The sequence below is a fragment of the Numida meleagris genome, chromosome 2 (assembly GCF_002078875.1).
Source record: "Numida meleagris isolate 19003 breed g44 Domestic line chromosome 2, NumMel1.0, whole genome shotgun sequence".
NCBI classification, from domain to species: domain Eukaryota; kingdom Metazoa; phylum Chordata; class Aves; order Galliformes; family Numididae; genus Numida; species Numida meleagris.
Window position 1 is genome coordinate 127,745,976 of NC_034410.1, and position 24,734 is coordinate 127,770,709.

Consider the following 24,734-nt stretch of genomic DNA (forward strand, 5'->3'; position numbering starts at 1 on the left):
CCTCCCTCATCCTGCTGGCCACGCTTCTTTTGATGCGGCCCAGGATACAGTTGGCTTCGTGGGCTGCGACGGCACACTGCTGGCTCATGTCCAGCTTCTAGTCCACCAGTACCCTCAGGTCTTTTTCTGCAGGGCTGCACTCAATCCTTTCATCTCCCAGCTTGTAGTAGTAGTGAGGGTTCCCTCAACCCGAGTGCAAGATGTTACAGTTAGATTCGTTGAACCTCATGAGGTTCACCTGGGCCCACTGCTCAAGCCTGTCTAGGTCCCTCTGGATGGCATCCCGTCCCTCTGGTGTGTTGATGGCACCCCACAGCTTGATGTCATCAGCAAACTTGCCGAGGGTGCACTCAACCCCACCGTCAATGTCATGGTGATGAGGAATGCAGTTTGGGAAGGATAAAGACACGATTTATTATCAATTACCCCGAGAGCTAACTGAAAAAAAAATTGCATTATTTCATATCCAGAGTGCTCTCACCTTTCGGTTCTCTTGAAATGAATGCTACTCAGTTACCATCACGGAAAGAGGAAGTTGAATGCAATCAAACATACTAGGATTCTGTCAAGGTCAGAAGCCTATCCTTTAGAGTCACCTCAATAAAAACAACTCTCACTATGACAATGACTGTTTAGGATAAAAATAATCCAATTCAGTTCTTCCCCACTCGTGTTCTACTTATCTGAGTAAGTGGCCACTTTTCTTCAAAAATTCTCTTTAAAGAAGAAACTTGGGCACCACTGAAGTACTTCCAAGATACTTAATTCATCTTGAAGAACATGAGAGCTTATCCTCAAATTCTCTTTCCCCATAAAGAGAAATATTTCCGCTTTACTACCAAGGAGACAAAGCCCAAACCCCAGAAAACTGAGTTAGTTTAGAAATATCCCACCAAGAGCTACCAAGCCAGACAGGCTGTTTGAAGGTCAGAGATCTGACTTCAAACTATTAAGAGAGTCAATTTTTGAGCTACACTGAAGGAAAGAATTAAGAGACTGGTAATAATACCAAAAATCAGAGTACAGAAAACAAGAGGAAAACATTAGTCAGTTTACCTTCTGCTGCTTGATGATCCTGCTCGACTTCCTGGACCGTTACTTGACACAACAGAAATTGCATTTGCAATTGCTTCCACAGCTGAGAGCCTTTCAGCAAACGTATTCCTTTCAGAGCGCTCTGCTTCTGAAAAAATAAGAAAAATTTTAGGGTTGAACTTTCACTTTTGAAAATTATAAGGAAGGAGCATAAAGTATGAAATGCTACTAGTCATAATATGTTCCCTGCATTTTATTTTATTACGATTTGGAGGGACATAGTAGGCTCAAGTAGTTTCTTTTTCTTCTGATTTTTTTTTCCCCCATTTTTGTGCCTTTTTTTTTTTTTTTTGAATGGACAAGCATCAGCTATGATATTGACAGGGTTTGATTTCTAGAAGGATGGAAATTCAAAGTACACGCGTTCCAGAAGAATTTTTCAGTATCATCAACAGACAAGGATCTAATAAAGCTGATTGTAGACACTTGCTGAATACAAGCTTCCAAAGTAATGACAGTTAAAAAAACAGAACAAAACGAAACAAAAAACAGAACACAATGAGCAGCCACACACAGTTGTAGGCCTCTAAGATACACGCTTCACTTACGAGCATGCTTACGAAAACTATCTGTGGTGAGATTATAATACAGTACTACAATCAGTTTAAATTAAAAGTATGAGCATTACTTCTGATATTTAAAACCTGAGCACCACAACACCTAAAAGTCCTAGTCATAACCAGGTGCTGTACAAACTATGAAATCCTGCATAATTGTATACAGTAGGACTTGAAGCAACCACTTGAGCAGGAAACCTAATTTGGATTTCTTTGCAAAATAAATACACAGATAAAGTAGTAGAAGTCAGCTGTGCATGAATAATAGCTATCCCTTCTTCAGGACTACTGGCAAAGATGACATAGCCATTACATGCAAATTACAAGTCACTATAGCAATGGATCTAGAAAGAACTGAAGGAGAACCTACACTGAGCAGGACAAAGGCCAGGAGAGGGACAACTTTCACATCAATAGAGCCAACAGCTATTTTTATTACAACCTAGAAGGGCGCCTTTCTGACTAAAAAAGAAAATCTTTAAAGTGAATCTGAACATTCTTTCAGAACATTTCTCAGAGCTGCTACAGCTACTGCTGACTCAGAAAAAAAAAACTCAGTTTATAGGTATTCATTAAAGTTATCTGAAATTTACTATCATAAGTTTTCAACCATTTTACCTACTTTGGACATTTCCTCTAGACCTGTCTTTTCTAAATCACTTCTGCTAGACTCGGGAAATGTCAAATCACAGAGAAACACAGTAACCTGTCCCCAATTTTGTATGGTCTACGTCCACTTCTTCTTCAATTCTTTTACCCAAAGCATGAGGTGGGAGACAACTAGACAGGATTTGAGAAGACAAAAAGCTTATCCCTGTCCTCACTTATTCCCCTTCTGGCACCGAAGGAGGTAGAATGAAGGATCTCAGCCAGGCACCACCTGGGAAGGAATCTTATGTTCCATAATTGCCAAGGGACATCATATCCAGAGCCTGGAATTGAAGCCTTTAGTCCTACATCAATCTTCTTTCGCAGTTCAACAAATGGCTGTGTAACTTACAGACAGTAACATTAATCACCGCTGCCCTCCAGATGATGCACAGAAAATAAGCTTGTCCTAATATCACTTGCTAGCAGTTACAAGTAGAAGGTGAATGTGATTTGAATATAAAGACATGAATACCCTTGTATAAACAACATTTGTGAGAGAGAGGCAGAGGGGTGTTAAAGTCCATTAGGTTCACATTTGTCATATTTCAGAAAGTTAAATTACATCCAAATGAAGCTACTGAAAGAATGTCAAGGTTGCAAAGACAAGCACTCAAATTAGGAAAAGTCAGATTAAATTTGCCCATGCATCCTTATTTCAGCTTCCTTGTGTGCTTATAAGCAAAACAGTCTTCAGCTACACAGATAGCTTTTTGGTGCAGGTGGTGGTTTCACTTTTTTTGTTGTATTTTTTTCCCCCTCAACAAGACCCCTGCCTCAATCAGTGCACAGGATGGACGACACACTAGAGATGAAGAATTGTACGATGAGCAAGCTGTTTGTGCCTTGTTTGCTGCAATATCTGAACAGCGTGTAGTAAGGCATTAACAGCTTGGAAAGGAGAGGGGAAAGCACTGTACTGTATTTAACGCCATTGAACACCACTTCGGAGAACAGGACCCTACTTCCATCACATCTAACAGCACAGAGAACTTTATTAAACATGTTTTTATAAATCATAGCAATACATTGAACTCAATTTTGGACATGTAAAAGGTGCCTGACTCACAGAAATAATTAACATTCACAAAACAAATACTATTACTATTGAATCCATCTCTGGAATAAAATGTTTTAAAATAACACCTACACAAAAAAAAGTGAGATAATGCCCTCGGTTTCTCCAACAGAACTCTCAAAATTAGTCAACAGCTTTGAATGCAGAAAAATTTCAAGCTATACCACCTTCAAGAGATAAGAAATCTGTACCATTATCCCTATTTTATAGATAGGGATACTGAGAAACAATTGAGGTCTACAAATGACTAAAATCCAATGACAGCACCATACAAAAAAAACCTCACAAGGAAGTTCATTCATTATTCAGTGCAGGGTTTGTATGGTGTGCGTAAGTAAGTAATGGGGCCACACACTGAATGATGAGGATAAAAAGAAATATTGAATAGCTACCCATTCGGTGAGCACCGTCCATCTTGTGCACTGAATGAGGTAGTCCTGTGGAAAAAATAGCACGACGGTGTAATTAAAGACCATTTCACAATGCATGCCCACGTACAGCATCTGGGTCAGCTTAATTCTGGCATCTCCTAATTTATTTTTTTTTATTTTTTTTTTTGAGTGCTTGACTTAGCAACCTTGTTGTTCTGTTAACATATTTTATACATAATCGTATTTAATAGACATTTTTAAATGGTGTCAGCGACTAACATTAACAAAGAGTCTCTTTTATGTTTCTTAATATGTCAACACTGTAAGTAAGATTGGAAGCATTCATATAACACTTGCAAAATATCGAATACTGTTCCTTTAAAAGTTTGCTAGCGACATAATGGGGACACTAGCAATAAAGGAGAAAAAATAATTAATACAGGGATGCAAAAAGTTTGCCTTTTATAATGAATAAAAATACTTCAGTATTCCCAACTACTGAATTCTTACAAATCTTTATGAGAATAATAAAAATGTCATCTCATCACTTTTGGCAGGTTCAGAGACGTTTTAGGTGCTAAATTTTAAGCTACTCCTATCTGAAGAATGCAGATTTTAAATCAAGTTCTCTGGACAATGCATAAACGTTTACTTTCAAACTATTTTCATGACTCTGAGCTCACCCTCTTCCTCTTTTGTTTCTTTGTTGCTGGTTGGAAAGCATACAGACACACAAGCATGCAGAATATTGCGGTTTCCATCACATCTGTGGCCAAGGAATGTCTGCAGCACTTGTGGGTTCTGATCCAAGACAACTGCTTGTTCAAGATTCATCAGGTATTGTCTGCAAGCCTCAAAGTCACATCGGAGAATGTGCTGCATTAAAGTTTGTTTCTGTACTCAAAAGAATAGAGTAAGTTAAATGAAAATACAAAAACCATAGGCATACAAGTTTCATAGATGTTTCTAGTCTTCCATTTTTTAAATTAATACCATGACCTAAACATAGGACATTCTCAGCAGGAACTGCTGAGAACACATATCTCAAGTACAGCACTATTAAAAACTCAAAAAAAAGAATGTATTCCAGCACAGGAGTTAAAATGAAGGGCAGGTTCAAGCAGCAGAAGCTATCAAGACTTGCAAAAACACACCCTTGGCTTCACAGATGGGTTCTTAAGACAAATTACTTCAATTTCGTTTACCACGGGAAAAGCAGTATGATTGAAAAAAATAAAAAAATAAAAATAAGGGGTCTACTAACTAGCTCTTATATATTTGTTTTAGAGAAGTGATAATTCAAGCTAAGAAGTAAATTACTAGAAGCTGCTGAAGGTCTGGGAGGCTCATCCCCGATATAACATGGTTTCCACAGCAGTTAAACACTCCACCTTGAAATCAGTTCCAGCCTAATGGGTGCAGAGTGCTTCCTGGTGACAGCACAGCGCACAGATCTAACTAAAAACCAATCATTGCTTTGGCATTTATGTAAGTATAATAGATAAATTCACAGCACAAACTGTTCATACAGCACCACGGATGAGCATAGGACTACATGAAATTCAAGTGAAAAAAATTTGTGCTTGATTATTTTAAATTGCTAATTTCTGGTAAATATAAGGTACAAAAATGTGCTGCATTCATAAGAAAATAAGTTGCTGGACCTCTCAGAAAAGCTTTGAGCCCACGAAACAAAACCGTATACTAGTTGTACACACATGAAGAAATAGTATTTATTAAAACTTGATACAGAAGCCATGGACTACCAAAATGGATCTTTCACCTTACTACATCAATTTATGCTTTCATGTTTCCATGAGAATCTTCTGCTGAAATTAGTTTATGTAGTAAAACCACAAACTGGTATCTAAACACAAAGTTCCCTAAAGCATAATTTCATAAAAGCAAGAGAACAATAGCATATAATTCTGTATTACAGAAACTATTTTACCTCAACAGCCATAATAATAATGGCAGCTTTCTTTTTGATGGTTGAGTTGGCAGGAAGATTTGTTAAGGAATGAACACCCATTCCAAGACTACTAATAGGTGGAAGATCAAGCCAGTCAGGGTCTCGTATCCCACCCATGCAGTCTTTTGCCATTGGATAGATTGTACCATTTCCATCTCTAAGAATAATAGGAGATTCCTACATTGGGGAAAAATATTTTAGAATTAAATTCCAGTTTAAAAACCATTACCCTTCACAAAAGGGTCCATTTTATGCTTGACTGCCAACAGAGACAACCGTTCACCCAAAACATCCACTTATGCCATTGTATCCTATAATTACAAAGGGGGCAGCAAAAGATAAGCAAATCCCCTTTTTCAAATGCCTGAGATTTGCTTAACATAGTAAATATTACTGAAGGTACCTATTTTACAACAAGTGTTCACAGAGAAACATTACTAATGAAACATACGTATAGTACCTACGATACACTTTCAGATTACTTAAATACTCCCAAGAAAGCTGAATATGCTAAAATACAACAAAAATTCAGTCCCTTTACCAAAAAAGTTTCTTTCAACTACCCTAAGCAAAGTTTATCACTGAAATAACTTCAGTCTTTTCCAGGACCTCCTCATGTATACCTGCACAGTGTAATCAGCAGCATAACCAGATTAAACAGGATATTTAACAACAGATAGTTAAGAGTTGTGCAAAACCTTAACATATCCTTTTTGTTAGCAGATTTTTTGTTAACACTCCCATTCAAACATTTCTGAACTTCCACCTTAACAATTTTACCTGTCTCACTTCCAAAACTTAGCTAAATAGCCAGTTTACGCTAACGTAGCAACCACTGTCAAGTTGCTTTTCTCCCTTCTTAATTTTTTTTAAAACTGTATTTTAAGTAATATAATTAGAAAGTGCTCAAGTGTGCTAGACTGCTATTCCACACATCCCTTCAAAATATTAGTGGTGGTGCCAAGTTTTTCCATAATCTGCTCCTTCATAAGCTCCTCTTCACCAGTATTTGGAAAAGCCTTAGAAAAAGACTGCACCATTTCACTTAAAGATGACAGGAGTGAAATGCAGCGAGGTTAAATGATTGAAATGCAAAACCACAAACCTGTCCAGCTGTAAAAATAGCAACACTTCTCTCATTCTGACCCAGGAATGCAATGCTGCTAGTAGGGAAGTTGTTCTCCTGTTCGGCCTTTCCAGTAGCAAGGTCAAATATGCAGTATCGAACCCAATTCCCAGTTTTCAAGACAGCATGAACTCCTTCAAAGACACATGAATAAAATGTTAATGCCTTGGTGGCATTCAGTAAAAACTCTTAACTACTGCACTTTTACTAAGGTCAACAAAAACAACTATTTAAGTGAGTCTGACATGTCACAGTTTCCCGCTAAGAAGAAAGGCGACTAGTGAAGGACATAATGGAGTATCTTTAAGGGTTAGGTCCTAGTTACCTTTTGAATCTACATTTACTGCTAGAATCTCTGTTTTTTCAGGAATACACAGCTTTTTAGGTGTCCTTTGAAAACAGTCCGGAACTTTCGGAGTTCCCCCAGTTTTTACGACCTAAAAACATCCATAAAATGTTAAGATGCAGTAAAACACACATTGCTGATATTTCAAAACACCTTTTTTGAGTATTTCACAAATACATACCTGCAGTTCATCTATCCTGAGCAGCCTGCAATCTTGAAGAAGAGAGGAAGGATCTGGATCTGAATTAGAACTACTCTGACAGTTTGCATTACTGGAGGTGCCTGGAAATTTGACAGCAACATAAGCACCATCCACTTTTAGCACCTACAAGCAGAAAACATTACAGCTTTAATAAAAGCTTTGAACAAACACTGTTTAGCCTAACTTTCTTCAAAATAAACCAGACGTTTGTCAGGAAAATAAAAAAGCTGACAATCAGTGATAAAATGCTACAGATCTTGGCCATTAGCCTTGTTGTTTTGCTGAAGTTTCTGAACACTTAAAAACTGTATTTCTTAATGATTTAATAAGCAGATCAAAGGCCCCTTCCCTTCAGCATCCTGCCTCCAACAGGAACCAGTGAAACTGACTGGAGAAGTTCCTACTGTTATTCTCCTAGTACATCTTTCCATCTACTGGAAACAGCGGGACAACGTTAGGTTTAAAAGCCTGGACACATACTTATATTACTGATTTGTTTAATCAATTTTGGAAACAAACACTATCTTGTGGCAGTGAATTCTGAACATTCGCTAACAGCTGAAGAAAATCAATGTAGACTTAAACTGCCTATTAGCTCTTTTACTACAGGAAACAGGAAATCACTTTTTTTCTGCTGCATTTTTGAGTTTTTGTTCTGAGTCTGTTCCGTTCTGAGTCTATGCTACTGAACCTCTGAACATTCAGACCTAGACAAAAATCCATGAACACTAACTCTGATCTAGAACATACAAACATTTCTTCTGAGACTAACAAGACTCTTGACAAAGATCATAGAATCACAGTATATTGACTAGGAGAAGATCCACAAGGATCAAGTCCAACTCCTGGCTCTACACATGACTACCTGAAAATTAAACCATATGTCTGAGAGACCATTGTCTAAATGCTTTTTGTTTGGTTACAAAGTTTAATCAAGATTCATTTACATTTTATTTTCTTCAGTCAGTCAAACTAGCTTGAAAGCCCAAAGTCACATGCCAGTGGTTCAAGCACAACTTCTAGTTTAACATGTAGAATTAAGTACTTTTTTTTTTTTTTTAAATGACCAAAGCTTTTACACAAAGCTTTGTAAGCTGAGGTCACCCACAGCAATACATAGAGGATGTGACTTTTTAGAACGTGATTCAGCAAACAAATGGCTGGGGACGACCAGCTGAAGGTTTATTTATGACTCTGAAAGGGCAGGACTTCTTAACCCAGAAAGTTTTAAACAACTCCCAATTCATTTTAATACATTTCTGCAGTCAGAACTTCTGTATGCCTCAGAAGTTAACTACACACCAACCAGCTTGATTCTTCAGAAGTCAAATTATCTTTGTTTAATTTAGTAATTTACCTTCTTGTGATCCAAAAAAAAAAACAACAGTTTGATAATGAACAGAACAGCAATTCTGGAAGCCTGCAGGATAACACTGCAAAGAGTATCCCTTCTGCAGACTGAAGTGCCTCCAGTCTTTTCCACAACTGATCCAAATTACATGTAAAACACATAACATGGCATGAACTGTGTTTCTGTCCTTAACATAGGCACCGCTAGGCTTCTTTTTTTTTTAAATGGTTTTGTCTGCGGGATTTTATTTGATCTTCAAAGATGAAGTGTTAAAAAATGTAACAGGAGAAAAATGAATGACCATATACATCACTGAAAACAACAGCAAGCTCTATGAGGAAAGAAGCACCTTTATCATTAATGACAGTTATAGAATAGACTTGGAACCAGTAATTGCATTCAGAAGACAGTCTACTCATTGTTTTTTTCTACTTATTGGTTTAAGCATTTCAGTGAAAATATGAAAACATCAAAATTCAAACTGTTCCGTATTTCTCACAGTACTTCTTCATGATGCACCCCACAAAGACAAACACCATTAGAAGTAAAAAGCTTTCTGAAAGCTGGTGTAAGAGGCAAACAATTGTGTCAGGGACTTCAACTAAACCTCAAAACCTCACTTACAAAAATTGAAGTGTTTTAACAAATTGATTTGCACAATGTTCCCCTTTGCAGAAATGATCTGAAACACAACAACTCACTGTGGGCCTCTTCCACTCAAAGATACTGCTCAAGGTAAATCTTCCGCTTCTGCACAAGTAAAACCACTAAGTATGTAACTATAATAACCTTGACTAAATCTACTGCCTTCTCTTGGGCAATCAGTTCCCCTTCTGGATTTTTATATACTTTTTTAATATTATGTATGTAAGGTCCTCCATGAATGAAACCGAAAGTAATCTGATCTTTAAAATTCGTGGAAAACTTCTCTGGGCCTTCCTATTTTTCTTGGTTTGGAAAAGCTTAGCAGAGAACTGCGTAGATGATTTAATTCCTATACCACTTTAACAATTAGCTTATCTAAAGTAATTATAAAAAAAATTGAATACCAGATTTTAGACAAACCTTGCCAACAGGAACATTTTTAACGTCTTCTACAAACACAACTTCCCTCAGAGACCACTGCTCTTCATTCACTTTCTCCTCCTCCTTTGGAGCAGGAGTTGATCGTCGTCGCTCTGAGAAAAGAAAATGTAATTAATGAAAAAAGGGACTTGAAATATTTAATCAAAGTACCAAAAAGGCATTGTTCACCAAACTATTTCCTCCCCAAAAGAGCATCAATGTTCAAATCTAGAAATTAATGACAGGTTAACAGGAAGCTGGATTTACAAGCATTAGAGCTACCTAATAACATACCATGCCACTTTAATGTTTTTTTTTTTCCCACCTATGATACAAGCGCTAATAAATGCCATCAGATAAAAAAGCTAATTTTAAGGACTTTTAAACAAAATAATTACAAGAACTTGTTTTGGCAGGGCTCAGATATTTAAGTTGCAGGTAAAAAGACTGACATTATAAGACTCTTCATTCAGCCCTGCTACAGTGCATTCTATCACTCCCACAAGAAGCCTGCATGTCCACTAAGTTATGGATTATTTGGTAAGCAACTAGATGAGCAGTACATGAGGCAGAAAATAGTGTCACCACAGCAAATATTGTTGTTGTCCAAACACGCATCTGAACAGCAACAACAGTAAGCTCAAATCCACTCAGGATCAAATTTAACCTTTTGTGGCTAAATAAACACTGACAAGAACATTTATATACTGAACTTTCTTTAAGTATAATTAAGATGATCAAAATATTTAAAGTGAAAAGGGGAGAACTAGCTATGAGATTAACTTCAAACACTACATCAAAATCTCAAGCAAAGTTATAATCAGTAATTAATTACAGATAGAACCATGTAACAGAACGCATCAGTAGCGAGCACTTGTTCTGGTTCAATAAATTAGTTCTGCACATCTGAGCATAAAAGATTTTTGTCACAGAATCCAATTCTTTAAGTGACACTTCTTAAAACCGCGCTATGTAGAAGAAATAAAGGCAAAGAGAAGATTCCTTCCATTGATAGTATTGTAATTAACCACTTATAGACATATGGGTATAAATGTTAAAAAACAAAACACTAAGTACAGTTGTTGCTATAAAGCTTCCCTGACTGCTTTTATATGTCAGTAAATAATGTCTGGTTTTAGGCATTTTGTGTAAGAAAGATGACCAACTTTATGCACCGAAATTTAATTTATTGATTACATCCCAAAGATACTTTTGATTCTGACAACTAAATGTTTTATCTGCTTAGATACACCTTTCATCAAGTAGTCACTGCTTGTACTACTACATTTAAGTTTAACAGTGATAATTCACTGCTTATTTAAAGATTATTAAAAAAGCCTTTACACATATTGCGGGTCAGACTGTAATATGAAAAAGATTTCTAGTTTTAATCAGATTCTTAAGTTAGTACAGTATCTTTCTGGAACTGCCTTTTACAAGAACTTCTTATCTATAGAAATATTTTATGTTACCATGAGCTGTACACTACTCACTATATGGCATTGATGCGCTGCTCGCTATTGAAGATGCGTCGCTGCAAGTGGAAGCTGGGGAAGGTGGAGGACCCATCTCAGTTTTCACTGGTTCCTGTTTGCTTTCAGGCCTAGAATAAAAAGCGTTACTTAAAATTAAGGAAGAAAAAGGCAGTCTTTTCCATGGTAGTGGATGAAGCATCACTGTGCCCAAGAAACCAGCCACGTTCTATACTTTAAGTAGTAGCAGCACTTATAGTGCTTTAGCAAAAGCTTTAGTGAAATAGCTTCACACTTTGGAACAAACATCCTAACTTACTTGGCTATGCATCCAACATTAGGAACGATGTTCTGCTTCTTAATCATTAATTACCTTTTGTAACATTAAAGGAACATATAGATAACATTACAGTGCATAAACACCCTTTGTGCTTCACTTGGAAACAAAGAATTATTAGCTTTATGCTATACGCAGAAACAGCAGAACTGCCGTTCAGGTTTTTCATACAAGAGTTTAAATTTGTTTTGAGAAACTGGCAACCATTGATCTAAACAACCACCCCCACATCCCAACCTTGGAGGGGCTGGAAAAGGTTTCAAAATGCCATGAAAACTACATTTTCAAGCCTTCAAGTTCCACAACAAAACCCATTTCAGTTATTCAAATATAAAACCTCAGAAACATTGCAGGAAAAATTCTCATTTAACAATCCTTCTGCATTTCACATTTCCATAGTGCTTTTACATCACTGAGACACCTTTCAAGCAGTAAGCATTTCTGCATATACAGCAGTTTTTCAGTTCCTAGCTTTCTTGTAAGCATGACATCAATCAGCAATTCAAAAGAATATCAAATACAGGTTCTGTGTACGTGCATTCTCATTCCCAACACACTTACTTGGCCTCTGTAGTTTTGCTAGCTTTCTCCATATTTTTCAGGCTCTCTGGTGACCGAAGCTGAAATCGACAGCTGTCATTCATGTTCCAAACAGATTCCATTAACACACCCACTTTAGGAATTCCAGCACTGATTGAAAAAGCAACTGCTCCAGCATGGTAGAGGGGGTTATTTCTTAAGCACACCTACAGACAGAAATATTTACTTCCATGAGAAGAATGCATTATGCTAAAGGAAACCACATATGCATGCATTTTCTTGGTAACATATGTAGTAATCAAAAAACAGGAAAGAAACCTTATGAAAGCGGGTGAAAAGAAAAGGCAGCATGACTTACTATGCACTTTGCTAGAAGAAAAAGACTACTGTGCAATTCACAGCTGAGAACAACAGCTTTCCCAGTGTAACTGTTAAATACACAATATTCAGATGCTCAACAACAAAAGGAGTGATTCATCCAAAAACAAAGACTCATCCCAGAGCTGACTAGAATGGATTGGGAACCAAAAGAAATGTGCTCCCTAGGAAGGGACTGCTTCCTCTAATACCAGTTCTAATAATAATCACAAACAGAACGTTCTGTCTCTGAATCAGCTATTAACCATTTAGGGAAAGGCTTCAAACCAAATGCATTTTCCATTGAATATGTAATAGATCCCAGGTACTGATTTTGCAGGTACTTGAAATGCAAGAAAAATCTACAAAGCCAGGTACCTTATTGAGAATCATGGTATTACTAAGATTTCATCCTCTCAAAGTACAAAATCGGTGGTTGAGTTAAAAACAAACAAAAAAACCCACTTTGTATGGGTACTGTTCATTTCTCCGCATTTGCAGCAATGACCATACCAGTAAGAAAGAACATTAATAGGACACACCACCTCACTTTAGAGGCATGTAATTGAAGTATACCACCTTAATACCGAAGTTATTGATACACCTGTGCACAAGAATGGAACCTGACTTTCATATTATTTTTTTTTAAAGAACATTCTCTAAGCTCATGACACAACATTGTAAAAGCATCACACATGATAGATAGCTGCACTTGCCTGGGTTCCAACAGTTATATTTGGCATGGAGGAGATACCAGCACTAGACTTGGGCTTTTTATTTTTTGCTCTGGCCTTTTCTAGCATTTTCTTCCTTTGGCTGAAAGGAACCACACCCCTGTGGAAAAAATACACATTACTGTTAAAAAGGCTGCAAAAGAAATTTTGCTTCTATCTTTGAACAATTTGTTCCTTCTGCATCATGTAGTTATGATCAATATACAAGCCTCTGTATCACTTTCTCCAAAAACCTAAAGAACAGCAAAAATGACGTTTCTCACTCTTCATCCTCACTTTCCAAATTCACCTCCAACAGCTAATGTATTAGAGAAGGAGGAACAGAGAGAGTACACAAAACGTGAAGCTGCTAAAAGGCTTTCATTTTAGCTTGAACCCTCCTTCATGTTAAGTAAAAGACAAAAAGCAACAATTTCCAGTGTAGCAGGGACCAAAAATCTTCTCTAAGGTATTACAAGCAACTTAAGATTGTTACATTACTAGTAACAGAAGGCTCCGACAGATTACGTTAATCTGTCTGGTTAACATAAAACCACCAATACTGACAATATTTCCAGAATGGACGCACTGATTAACAAATAAATGTAGCCTTCAAAAGAAAATTAAATTATACAATCATAGAATGGTTTGGCCTGGAAGGGACCGTAGTTTCATAGAATGGCCCGGGTTGAAAAGGACCTCAAAGATCATCGAGTTTCAACCCCCCTGCTGAGTGCAGGGTCGCCAACCACTAGACCAGGCTGCCCAGAGCCACATCCAGCCTGGCCTTGAACGCCTCCAGGGATGGGGCATCCACAACCTCCTTGGGCAACCTGTTCCAGTGCACTGTCACCCTCTGTGTGAAAAACTTCCTCCTAATATCTAACCTAAACCTCCCCTGTCTCAGTTTAAAACCATTCCCCCTTGTCCTATTGTTATCCACCCTCATAAACAATCGTTCCCCTTCCTGTTTATATGCTCCCTTCAAGCATTGGAAGGCCACAATGAGATCTCCCTGGAGCGTTCTCTCGTCCAAGCTAAACAAGCCCAACTCCCTCAGCCTTTCTTCACAGGAGAGGTGCTCCAGCCCTCTGATCATCTTAGTCACCTTCCTTTGGACCCATTCCAAGAGCTCTGCATCTTTCTTGTGCTGGGGGCCCCAGTCCTGCACGCAGCACTCCAGATGGGGCCTCACAAGAGCTGAGCAGAGGGGGACCACCACCTCCCTCTCCCTGCTGGCCACTCCTCTTTTAATGCAGCCCAGAACATAGTTGGCCTTCCGTGCTGCCAGCGCACACTGCTGGCTCATGTCAAGCTTCTCGTCCACCAGGACCCCCAAGTCCCTCCCCAAAAGGCTGCTCTCAAGGAGTTCTTCCCCCAGTTTGTATAAATACCTGGGATTGCCCCGGCCCAAGTGCAGCACCTTCATTTGGCCTTGTTGAACCTCATGAGGTTCACATGGGCCCACTTCTCCAGCCAGCCAGGTCCCCCTGGATGGCTTCCCTTCCCTCCAGTGTATTGACTGCACTGCTCAGCTTGGTGTCATCTGAACCTTTAAGATCATCTGGAACCTTAAACCCCATCCGCTTCCAACCTCCATGCCACAGGCAGGGTTGCCATCCAATAGATCAGGCTGTCCAGAGCCCCATCCAGCCTGGCCTTGAACATCTTCAGGGATGGGACATACACAGCTTCTCTGGGCAGCCTGTGCCAGTGTCTCACTGCTCTCCAAGTAAGTGCTTGCAAGACTTTTTATAAATTGGACCAACTATTCTAGAAGCAGTAAAAGCATCAGATTCTAACAGTCAAATATCTCCGATGTTAACAGTTTCCACAGAGTAACTATTCTAAGTGAGGTATGTCAGTGGTGACACAGCAAAAGCACCAAGAACCAGAGGAGATGTAATTTCATCGTCTGAGACCAGAAGTTAGAATAAAATACAGCTGTGTTTAACTACAAGCCTAGCAACAATTGTCCAGAGTAATGAGAGTTTAGTAAGAAAGATATTTCATAGAATCAATTTTCAGTGCTCCAATTTCCAGCTTATCTTCAAGCACTTAATTCATCCATGTCTAAAAAGCTACTGAAGCTTTGGGTACGATGTATAATGCAGTGTGCTACTCCTAACAATCTGACAAAAATAATGCATACTGACAATGCATTAATAATATTCAATAAATTCATTCAAATTACAGATAAATGTCAAATCTCATGAGTGTGTTATTTCTGAGGATTCTGTTGAAAATAAGCCTTGTAATTATTAAAATACTTTAACATTCTATATCTATCTCATAAACATTGCAATATAATTTCAGCAACAAGTTCCAGAGGGAGCGTTTGATGTTGTTCCTCTATTCTTTAGAGTTTGGACCACAAACTAACAGACCGGAATTTCTAACAGAACTTGACAGACAAACGTGAACCTCATACTTGGGTAAGTTTGCTTCACATTTATAATCCAGAAAAATGTGCGAAAGGCCTAAGAAGGGTCTTTTTTAATATTATGCAGTACTTATACAACTGAATGCTAAAACACTTGTATACATCTCCTAAAAGAATAACCCTGTTCTCTCAAAGATGTTGAAACTCAGCTGAAAAGCTTTAGGCGTGAAGGAAGAGAATAAATACATTGTTAAAAGGGAACCTAACCTCAAGAGTAGAGTTTGGGAACCCAAAATAACTGGAGTCCAGTAATTTTGCAACATTTCTCAGAATTGAGGACACGAAGACAGCCACTATTCTATATGAACAGTATTTACTTACCACCAGTACAAGTTATTCTCTAGCTGAGCACATGTATAAAGAGCACAACAATGTAAGGAAACAATCCGTTCTCCCTGAAGCTCTGAGTATGTCTGTGCAGTGTGTTCTAATTTAGATGCCACTGAGCTTAAAGTTTCATCCACCCAGGTAGCAACCTAAGGGAGAAAGGAAGAAAGGAACGGAGAAGATGGAAAGAGTGGGGGGGACATAAAAAATAAAGATCAATAACATCACTTCAAAAATCAGTAAACATGACAGAAGAAGGTGACCAAAAATACAGACAAGCGTCATAAAAATACAGCACATGGCTATAGTTCACCAAATCAAAAGCTTCGGAGTTTGACGTTCACTCAATTGGGTAGAAAAGTGAATTTAGATAAATTCATTTGCAGTACCGAAAGTTTCAGTGTCCTTAGTTTTTCCAGTAACTACATACAGAACGTTAACAAGCATTTTTGATCCAGAATCCAGATCCGTTTATGCTGTAATAGCAAGAACTCAAGCATCTCAGGTAATTAGGTTAAACAGACATGCTTCAGATATTCTCGCATTTGTTCAATTGTAAATCTACCAGATCTGAGAAGTTTTGGTTGTTTAGTTGCGTTTTTGGCTTCACTGTTTGTTCCTGTTAACTTTTTGCATTGTTACAAGACATCAATTGGATATTTGCTCTCGTTCTTTTTTTAGACCAACATAGGGGAAAATGAAGAGAGATGAATAAATTAGTGAAGTACTTTCTACTACTGTTGAAGCTGAAGGATCAACTTCTCTACAATACACTGCAAGCAACTGAAAAAAAAAAAGAACAGAAAAAACCAACACCCCAGCACTGTCAAATTCAGAAACCAGCACACATCCCATACCTTGTTATTTTCAGTGGCAACAGTTGCTCTAATACTATTTGCAGAGAGAAGCACAATCTTTTCATTGGTTAATCCCAAGAACATGGCTCGTGGATGGTGTAGGGAAGGATTCTTTGGAAACAATAAAACAATATTTTAGACATTCAAAGCATATAAAACATTCTGAAGATAGGACTTAAAGATGAGCAGTACCTGTGCATTTCTGTAAGGCTCCGATTCACTCCACTTCCACTGATAGAGTTCTCCTTTACTGTTAACTGCCACAAGCTCAGAATATAGGGCTCCAATTGAGATAAACTTTGTTCCATCCTGCAAATACAGACATATGAAGTCTGCTGAACTTGAAAATGAAGATGTATTCAGGTTGTCTAAAACTCAACATTCCCTCAAACAACAAGAAAATCTGCAGTATTGCTGTTGATAGGGTGAGGAAGGAAAGAATGGATGTTTAGATATACTTTATTGTTTAATTGCAGGAAAATATTATTTGGCAATTAACTCTGTCAGTTTATTAAGAGTTTCCACAATATTTTAAGAATAAAACATTGTTCATGGAATTAAAGATGGGAACATCTCTTGATTTCTGGTATTTTAAAAACAGTTTGCTTCTAAAATACTAGCTTTTTGAAATGAATAAAAAGGCAACTAAATTCCATTATTCCATTCCTAAGCACTCCCATGAAAATATCTCCTAACTGACCAAGAATTTTCAAATCCACTACCTCATTAATAAAACAATTCTTCTACTTCTGAAGGGAAATAACAGCAAACAAGATAAAATTAAAAAAAAAAGTTAAAAAATCTATGTGCTAAATATCACTTTAACGCACCATTAATATGTAGCAAGCCAGACAAGCTTTCCACAATGGGTTACTTTTCTTCCCTCCCATTTTCTTCTCATTTTAACGAATGTCATACAGCATCTTTCTTCTACTCAGACAGCACCAATCTGCTGAATGCTTTGTACTGCACACCACCTCCACCTTGCATGCTCCTTTTTTTCTTAGATTTGGTTGACTATCTGTGTCACATCAACTATTTGACAGTTATAACCACACTCCTCCAAGTTTAGGTTTCCCCTTGCACTGAAAAGGTATTTCAAACTACAGACTTGTGAACAAGGCTAACTTCTGCCTATTGACAAATATTTGCAAGGCCAGTGCATTTAGCACTCCTCAGCAATTGCAGCTATAAGGAAAATGTTTTTTCTAAATTTCTCTACTGGCAGGAAGTAAAAATTTGTTTGAAAGAAAATACAGCTCTTAAAATGAAACAATAACCTAAACTAGTATAACATCAAGTGATACAAAATTTTGTCTTCTACAGCTTCAAAATTTGAAGGACACGCATGTGATGAATAGTGTAGGTAACCTGCAATAGATTAGAGATCTTCCAGATCAGCATATTTAACTGCCTCTTTGAAATTGAAAGATAAGACATATAAACAATTCAGCCACCTGAGGGGAAGCTGAACCCATGTCAGACTACTAACAAAGCCCACCATCCTGTACATTCATCCATCCCCTACATAACAAGGCTTTCCTTTCAGCTTCGGAAGTTTACAACTGGAAAAAGAACCAACTATTTTGTTTGTTCATAAACCTGGATTAACTTCTTTGTAAAATATTATTTATTTATTTTGCTATTTTCATGCACAGGAGTCCACGTTTCAAGAGGTATGAGCGTATCCTTCAATAACACAATTTAGTATGTCTCTTATCAGTAGTTCAAAATGCTCAACAATACTTTGAGAAAGAAGAGAAAGATGGCAGCAGAAAAGGATGGATGACATCAGAAACAACTCTCTTTTATAATATGATACCAGAATCTAAAATTAGTTAAGTCATAAGAGAACAGTTTTGTTCCAGAGGGTATCTCCCATGCCCAGAACTTGCATGCTAATCCAAGTCAAGATTAATTGCTGTCATGTAAGCATTGCATATTCTGAAAGAGAACCTACTGCAGCCTTAACAAAATGTGCCTCTATTTCATCAGCACAAAGGAATCTTCAGAAGTTAAGTAGAGATAGCAATTTTTCACCATGATTTTTTATTCTTGCTAATCTGTTTTATAATTTTTTTTTTTTTTACAAGCAGATTTATTCCACAAATGCAACACTAAAGAGACTCACCATTCACAGTCTTTTCTCCCATCTAAATATCAGCAGTTCTAATCTAAAAGTCAGGACCATGGCTACATACACCTCCGTAAGGCCATTCAAAAGAGTGACAACACGAAGATGCACAAGTGACATGACAGCTCTGGTACTATAACCTGAGTCGCATGTATTCAACTCTAAATTCTGAGTTCAGACCAGAAAATACCTTGAAAATGATTCAGAATTCAGACTGCTGATTAAAATCTTTACATCTCATTAGCTAAAAAGAATATACCCACTTCGAACTGTCTAAATAAGGCTCAGTTTGCACCTAACTATAGCCAAGGAGGAAAAAATTGCCATACAACAGAGTGGCTCTGCCATGGACGGCACAAGGTTTTCACTGATAAGAGACACAGATTAATAGTTCTACTGTCTGATGAGATTTGATCTATTAGAATTATTTACTTGAATTCTTGGACATCTGACTTCACTAATTTGGTGGAAAAAAACTCAGTATGCAACATGTTTCACACCATTAGTGTTTTGCTGGTACTCTGCCTCTCAAACTCAAATTTACCATCCATCCTCATCACGGTGTACTATAGCTCTGTCTCAAATGCTAAATGTGAAAGTAACAAAAAATAAAGAAAACAAGACTGGTTATTCCATAGCAATTTTTCACACCCTTGAATCTCTCATCTAACTTGCTCTTAACATCCATTAACATTTCAGCATCTCCTTTAGGATTCTCAAAACAGAAGAAATACTTGAGATGGCCTTTCAACTAAATCAACTCCCTCATGATTTATCATGAAGAACTTCTGTCAGGCAATACAACCAAAAGAACTTAAAAATGGGGCTGTGAATGTTCAGCTGAGGGACAGAATAAAAGGTCTGACTAACACTGCACAAAGATGAGAGCCCTTTCCAGTAAGGCACACCTTCATTTAACTGGAAGCCAGGGTTTACAAGAGTGCATATGCAAAAATGTCTGTGGTAAGAGGTTTCTTATATTTAAATTGAGCAACCATGAAATTACATAATCTAGCAAGTTAATTCCATAAAATACATCCAATAAAAGACTGCAATAATTATCCTAGGGCATAACTTGCTGCGTCTGCAAATAAAATAAAACATCTTGAGGGGGAAAGAAGAGGGAACAAAACAGCACAAACATCCTGAAGTTGCACAGTAATAAACAAAACAGTAATAATGATGACGATAATGTTACATTATCAAAACACAGCAGTGTTTTGGATGAAAAACATAGTTTAGTATTCCAAACGTGAACTAAATTTATTCTTTTATGCTAAAAACTCTAAAATTTCTCTCTTCTCAAGCTAGATGACCTTTTCATTCTGTCATCATGACAAAGGAAGAGGGACAAGAGCTGCTAATTTTCACTGACACAGAAGCTAAAAGCTAAATGCCATGCAAGGTCTGGCTGGGAGAGGAACTATTTGACAAAATATTCCTTTGTTGGGTATCTACATTTCTCGGTTTGAACACCAAAACCAATATAACAGGGATTAGAGGTGAGCTGCTGTAAACAGAAATAAAATCCTAAGTTCACCGTTCTCTTCAATCTGTCTATACTGAGTCTAAAGGAAGAAGAAACAAAACAGAAACACAGGAAAATAAAGCACTACACTGAATCAATTGTTTTATGAGTTTCCTACTGCCTATTAAATTTTTTGAATACTTACGAAAAGAAGAGGGGAAAAAAAAATCTTATGACCTTAACAGGGAATTCAAAACATGAGAAGGAAATAAAAACAGGATTAAAGAATAAGCATTAACTATCAAAAGGAGTAACTAGTTATTTATAATCTTCCTAACCTCACAACAAATAATTTACTTTATTGCATTCTCACAAACTAAGATGAAATATTCATCAAGAAAACACACTATTTATTTAGGGAAAAAGAACAAGAGGTTTATTGCAAATAAAATAGACAAAACTTTTCAGTACCTTATCTGGCCACCACTGCAAGTCTTCTCCTAGAGAAACAGGACTTTGAACAGGTGCATTCTTCTTGTCCAGGTTTGGTTCCCCCTCCTTACTTGTAGAGCCTCTTTCATTATCAAATGAGGCTCCATCAAGCCACCTTCGTTCACGCAAACGTAAAACGGACTCACGTTCACGCAACAGCTCAGAGTCTCTCTCTAAGGGAAGAAGGAGAACTGGTATGCAATTGGGTCACACCAGTGGGATAAAAGTAAGCCACTCTCTAGTAAAGACCCTTCAGGATGCAACTAACAGCAGTTAAATCTACTCACAACGATTAAAAATAATGAAGTCCTGACATGCAACATTCAATATATTAACCCTTCCAAGCATATGTACTTTAGAATTACTAAATATAAAAACAATAAGCTAGAAATAAAGAAATCTCACAGTTTTGTGTGCTATCAAAAATGCTACAGCATTTTTACTTGCATCATAAGAGGCCAAATACATGAAACACAGCAATTTCAGGTTTTACAGTAAAATATGCAGTTTTGTAGTATTGTTTTTAATCAATGAAGTAACAACAACAAAAAAAATTCTGATCCATACTGTCTGTTAGATTCATTTATGCAAACCAAAAAGAGTATTTATTAGAGAGTTTCGTAACAACTTTCCCCCGAAAAACCAGTAATTTGAAAAGGTTAAAGAAAGCAAGCATTAAAAAAGCTCTTGGTATACAAGCTTGATAATCCAACCCCTTTTGTTTAAAACAATATTCTACAGGACCAGATTTAATAAATTAAAGTGCGTCTGTTTTGAGTAGATCAAATGAACACTTTTCAATAGTCAGACAAGTTTTAAAAAGGATCCTTGTAGGAAAACGTTCCTTACCAAAATGCTTCCCCTCCAATTGGCCTACAAACTGTCTAAAGCCAGTACTCTGCAGTTCGCTCATGCAGATAAATTTTTTAAATCAGGTAATCAAACTAACTTTCCAAGAGTCAACTATGCATGGAAAATAAGGATTATAAAATTCGTGGTAACGTCTTATATAGAATAACCTTAGGAAAGGAAAAAAAAGGAGGAATTTAGAAGGAGTTATGTCAGATGCTGAATATTTGTACATGCACATAATGCATTTAACCTATTAAATACTTCACTTACGCTTACAGAAGTCAACTGGAATTACACGTATAAGATGACCACATTACTACATCATTGTTTCAATAAATTATGCCAAGTCTTGGGTCTTTTGCAGTATTAGAAAACTGGCAAAGTTTTTACATAAGCCAAACACAGCAGCTTGTTCTTACAGACGAATTACATAAAATATTCTACTTCTCTTCTGGCAAACATCATTCTGACCCTTGACTAATTCTGCAATTCGATCTTACTTCAACCATTAATATACTACAACAGGCTCATAAAAGGCAATAAAACTGTACTAAACAAAAAACCACAGGAGAGGTTGGATTAACAGTTTGGAAATACTCTAGGCATTTGTACAATAGCTTCAGAAAGCTCCAAGTCGCTGCGTGTTCTGTTTAAATGTTATAACTGTAATACGTTTTACAAAAACAAACAGAAAAATGCTTTGATCAATAACATTGATCAAAGCGTTTATATCAACTGCCAATAGTGCTCCCGAACCAGCTACAAAAATGCTTTCCAAAAAAAAAAAAAAAGTGAAAAAAAATTAGATTTCTTCTCCCTCCCTGATAGTTAAACATGTTAACTTCATAGAATGAGGAGGAATATCTGCCAGGGATTACCTCAGGAAATGTGAAAAACACTGTGTAAAGCATAACCCAAAACAGGGAAAAATAGATTTAGAATGCTGCATGTCATCAACTGTTGCTAATTTTTGAACCAAATTAAATACTTGTAATGCATAATATATATTAGTAAGTACGTACACTACAGAGTTTAAAATAAAATTTGGCATGCAGAAGTTTTACACCTTGCAACATCAACAATCAACAATTAGATTTTTAACAACACATGATCATTGAGGTTCTTATAGAACTTACCTGCTGAGACTCAGAATTGGATAATAATTTTGATGAGTAACAAAAATCTACTTGTCTACTCTATATTTGACATCGCATCACAGTCTACTTTCACATTAAATTGGAATCTAAACCACCACCGTGTACTACCACTAGCTTTGCACAGTAAACTACTTATTACAAAGAAAAAAGGTGCAAAATTACCTCTGGATGAGCCTAGCCTGGAAAGTGATGAGCGCCGAAAGGATGGATAACCAAAGTAACTAATATCTTCTGAAAACATAGCATCAGCATCAATAATGACACTTGGGTGAGCAGAATGTATGTCAGCATCCAGAAGAGACATAAGATCCTCTATAAGAGGAGACAAGGGTCTTAAGTGAATAATCAGCTACTTAAAACATCAGCTAGAGAGACCATCAACTAAACAAACATAAAAAATAAAAATCCTACCTATTAATTGAATTTCTGCTCTTCAGATTCACCAGTTCCAACTCATGTGCCTCCTACACACCCACATTTACAATCAAGCATTGTGGTCTAGTGCACAAAACTAGGTTCCTTACAAGAACTGCTCTTTGTCACTTATCTAACCACATTTCACAAACAAGTCTTACCCAGAACAATTTTTTTCTGTAACCTGGGAATTCACATTTTAGCCTTTCACTTGGAAGAACAAAGACCTAGAGTAAGGCAGATACAAGCACATAGATGAGCATACACACTCACGCACATGAAACTCTTAAAATGATCTAGAATTAAGGAAGGATGGTGAAAGCTGGCCTTCACAAAGCCACATCTTTGATGTGAAAGACTGTAGCTCCTCCACTGAACGTTTCTTTCAGAGAATTATATGCTTAATTCCCGAACTTTCAGCTCTTGGTACAAATCTTCATTGGTAGCTACATTAAGAACAACAACGGTTATCTGGAAGAATGCATTCGTTTCCATTTTTTAATACCACACAGTTAAAAAAAATACCCAGGAGGATGAAATTATATGATTTTGTGACCACCCGAACTCCTCTTTTAAAAACCCAAATTTCTCTAAGTACTGAATTTCACTGAACTATCAAACCATCTCCTTCTGCTTACTAATCAATAGATACCAACCACACACAAGGCTACTGAAAACGCACGTAATTTAGCAAATTCTGGGAACATTCCCTGACAAGACAACTAAACCAGACTACCATCTTGCTGCTACAGAAGGAACAGTCCTATTTCTCTTCTTCAGCCCTATGGCAAGGCCTCTCCTTGGGCCAAGGTGGGAAATCCAAATCTACAAACAGCCATTTCAGGGCATTAATTTGCCAAACAAACAAACAGCAACGTACAAACAAGAGGGTAACCAGAAACTGAAAAGCTGCCCTATGTCCTCGCTCGCTATGAGAGCTCACTCAACTGTTTCATTTAGTAGCACAGAAGGTATTAGAGACATACACATCCCTGCAAATCACAACACTCATCCTTTTATTTTTCAGAGAGAGTTCAGAAATTTAAGACATAGAAGCCATCAGCTGTCCCCCGCAGAAATGAGTTCACATTAAAACAGTGCTATAAAAATTTGAGCTCTACGGTCTTCCAAACAAGCTGTGAGAGTTTTTTGCAAAAAACAAGTTACCCACTAAAAGCATAGTCTGTGCTGGAAGCACAGAGTTTGGAACTGGGTGGTCCATGCAGTACGTTTTAGAAAGCCATCCTGCTTCCAAAGCCTACTAAAAGAAAAAAGTCTTATTTGGTAAACATGCTCCGTCTTGCCAGAACATTTTAGATGTCCCAGGGTGGTCTTACCCTGCTGCCTATTTTATCCATAT

At 37.2% G+C, this 24,734-nt stretch overlaps 1 protein-coding gene across 1 annotated transcript in view; it reads right to left on the reverse strand.

The window, feature by feature from the left end:
- The window catches only part of UBR5 (ubiquitin protein ligase E3 component n-recognin 5), a 72,473-nt gene that overhangs the window by 33,300 nt on the left and 14,439 nt on the right, over positions 1–24,734 (reverse strand). The window contains exons 8-23 of the mRNA XM_021385558.1: positions 23,123–23,272; positions 20,931–21,124; positions 17,050–17,166; positions 16,858–16,968; positions 15,995–16,149; positions 13,234–13,351; positions 12,182–12,366; positions 11,305–11,414; positions 9,812–9,924; positions 7,375–7,518; positions 7,173–7,284; positions 6,827–6,981; positions 5,701–5,898; positions 4,433–4,643; positions 3,771–3,815; positions 1,057–1,183 (exon numbers count right to left, since the gene is read on the reverse strand). Coding sequence (XP_021241233.1) covers positions 1,057–1,183; positions 3,771–3,815; positions 4,433–4,643; positions 5,701–5,898; positions 6,827–6,981; positions 7,173–7,284; positions 7,375–7,518; positions 9,812–9,924; positions 11,305–11,414; positions 12,182–12,366; positions 13,234–13,351; positions 15,995–16,149; positions 16,858–16,968; positions 17,050–17,166; positions 20,931–21,124; positions 23,123–23,264 — 2,237 coding nt within the window. The 5' untranslated portion in view covers positions 23,265–23,272. The remainder of the gene's footprint in view (positions 1–1,056; positions 1,184–3,770; positions 3,816–4,432; positions 4,644–5,700; positions 5,899–6,826; positions 6,982–7,172; positions 7,285–7,374; positions 7,519–9,811; positions 9,925–11,304; positions 11,415–12,181; positions 12,367–13,233; positions 13,352–15,994; positions 16,150–16,857; positions 16,969–17,049; positions 17,167–20,930; positions 21,125–23,122; positions 23,273–24,734) is intronic.